This window comes from Trichinella spiralis (genome assembly GCF_000181795.1).
Source record: "Trichinella spiralis strain ISS 195 chromosome Unknown Scfld6102, whole genome shotgun sequence".
Taxonomy (NCBI): domain Eukaryota; kingdom Metazoa; phylum Nematoda; class Enoplea; order Trichinellida; family Trichinellidae; genus Trichinella; species Trichinella spiralis.
Window position 1 is genome coordinate 1 of NW_003533041.1, and position 1299 is coordinate 1299.

The 1299-nt window shown below is 33.3% G+C and overlaps 1 protein-coding gene across 1 annotated transcript; it reads left to right on the forward strand.

Annotated features, from left to right (window-relative positions):
- Positions 1-361: 361 nt before the first annotated feature.
- Positions 362-1273, forward strand: Tsp_13189a (conserved hypothetical protein; the record flags this gene model as incomplete). Its single annotated transcript, XM_003366363.1, has 3 exons — positions 362-533; positions 602-754; positions 1220-1273. Coding segments are annotated over 3 exons (379 nt in total), but the record flags the coding sequence as incomplete, so codon positions are not given.
- Positions 1274-1299: the final 26 nt, after the last annotated feature.

The following is a 1299-nucleotide window of genomic DNA, read 5'->3' on the forward strand; positions in this document are numbered from 1 at the left end:
TGTTTTTGAAACCTCCCACTGAACTGTTTTGTATGCGTCAATTCCATTCAGGTACTAGCATTTGGAATTTGTATTAAACATACTCAAACTCTGGTTGCGTTGGCATTGCCTGGTACGTAACTGATGTTATTACATAAGTTTGATCTATACTGATGCCGTTTTAAAAAAAATAATTGTATTTTTTATCAATTTATTGTTATTTCTGTAATTTTACCATTTTAACTATGAAAAGTTATGTACTGACCTAGCTTACCACAAAGAAAGTTATGTAAAATAGAATAGTATATGTAATAAAAATTGACAACATATTTCATTTGACATATATTACATACATTAATATGAAAAATTGGCTGAATTTTAGATTGCGTTGACAGACATGCTCAAAGAGATGGGCATACAGCCGAATGGAATAATTGGCCATTCGACGGGAGAAATGGTTGCTGGCTATTGTGATGGCTGCTTTTCAGTTGAGGAAACAATACTTACCGCTTATTATCGCGGAAAACTAATGATGGATGCAAAATTTCCACTTGGTATTATGACACGAAAATTTTATAATTAACCATTGCCATTTAATTAGAATAATGGAAAATTTTTGCAGGTGGAATGGCTGCGGTAGGTATGACAGCAGAAGAAGCGGAGAGCCGCTTGATCAGAGGTGTATACGTGGCTTGTCATAATGCGGAAGATTCTATTTCACTTTCTGGAGAATTTGCTGAAGTTGAAAAATTGGTGAATGAATTGCAAAAAGAGGGTATTTTTGCAAAAATGATAAATTCTTCTGGAATGGCTTTCCATACTCCGATAATAAAGAAAATTGAAACTCCTCTTCGAGAACATTTAAAACAAGTCAGTGGTGACAAAAACAATTAAGATTTTTTTGTAAGTGAAATAAAAAATTTTTTTTCAGGTCATTAAAAATCCAAAATTGCGTTCATCACGTTGGATATCTAGCAGTGTACCTCAAAGTAACTGGGACACTGATTTGGGAAAATTTTGTTCGGCTGACTATCACGTTAATAATACAATGTCTACTGTTTTATTTAATGAAGCTCTGCAACACGTGCCAAAAATGCCGTTGTCATAGAAGTAAGAGATGAACTTGCACAGATAGACATTGATAATTTATAATTTTTGACCTCTTATTTATGATAAACTTAATTTGCACGTAATAAATTTTAATAGTTTATGTGAAACAATATTTTTTTTTTGTTTTCAGATTGCTCCCCACTGCCTCTTGCAGCAGTTCTTCGTCGAGCTGTTGATTCGTCTTGTATTTTTGTCCGGGTTGAATGAAAG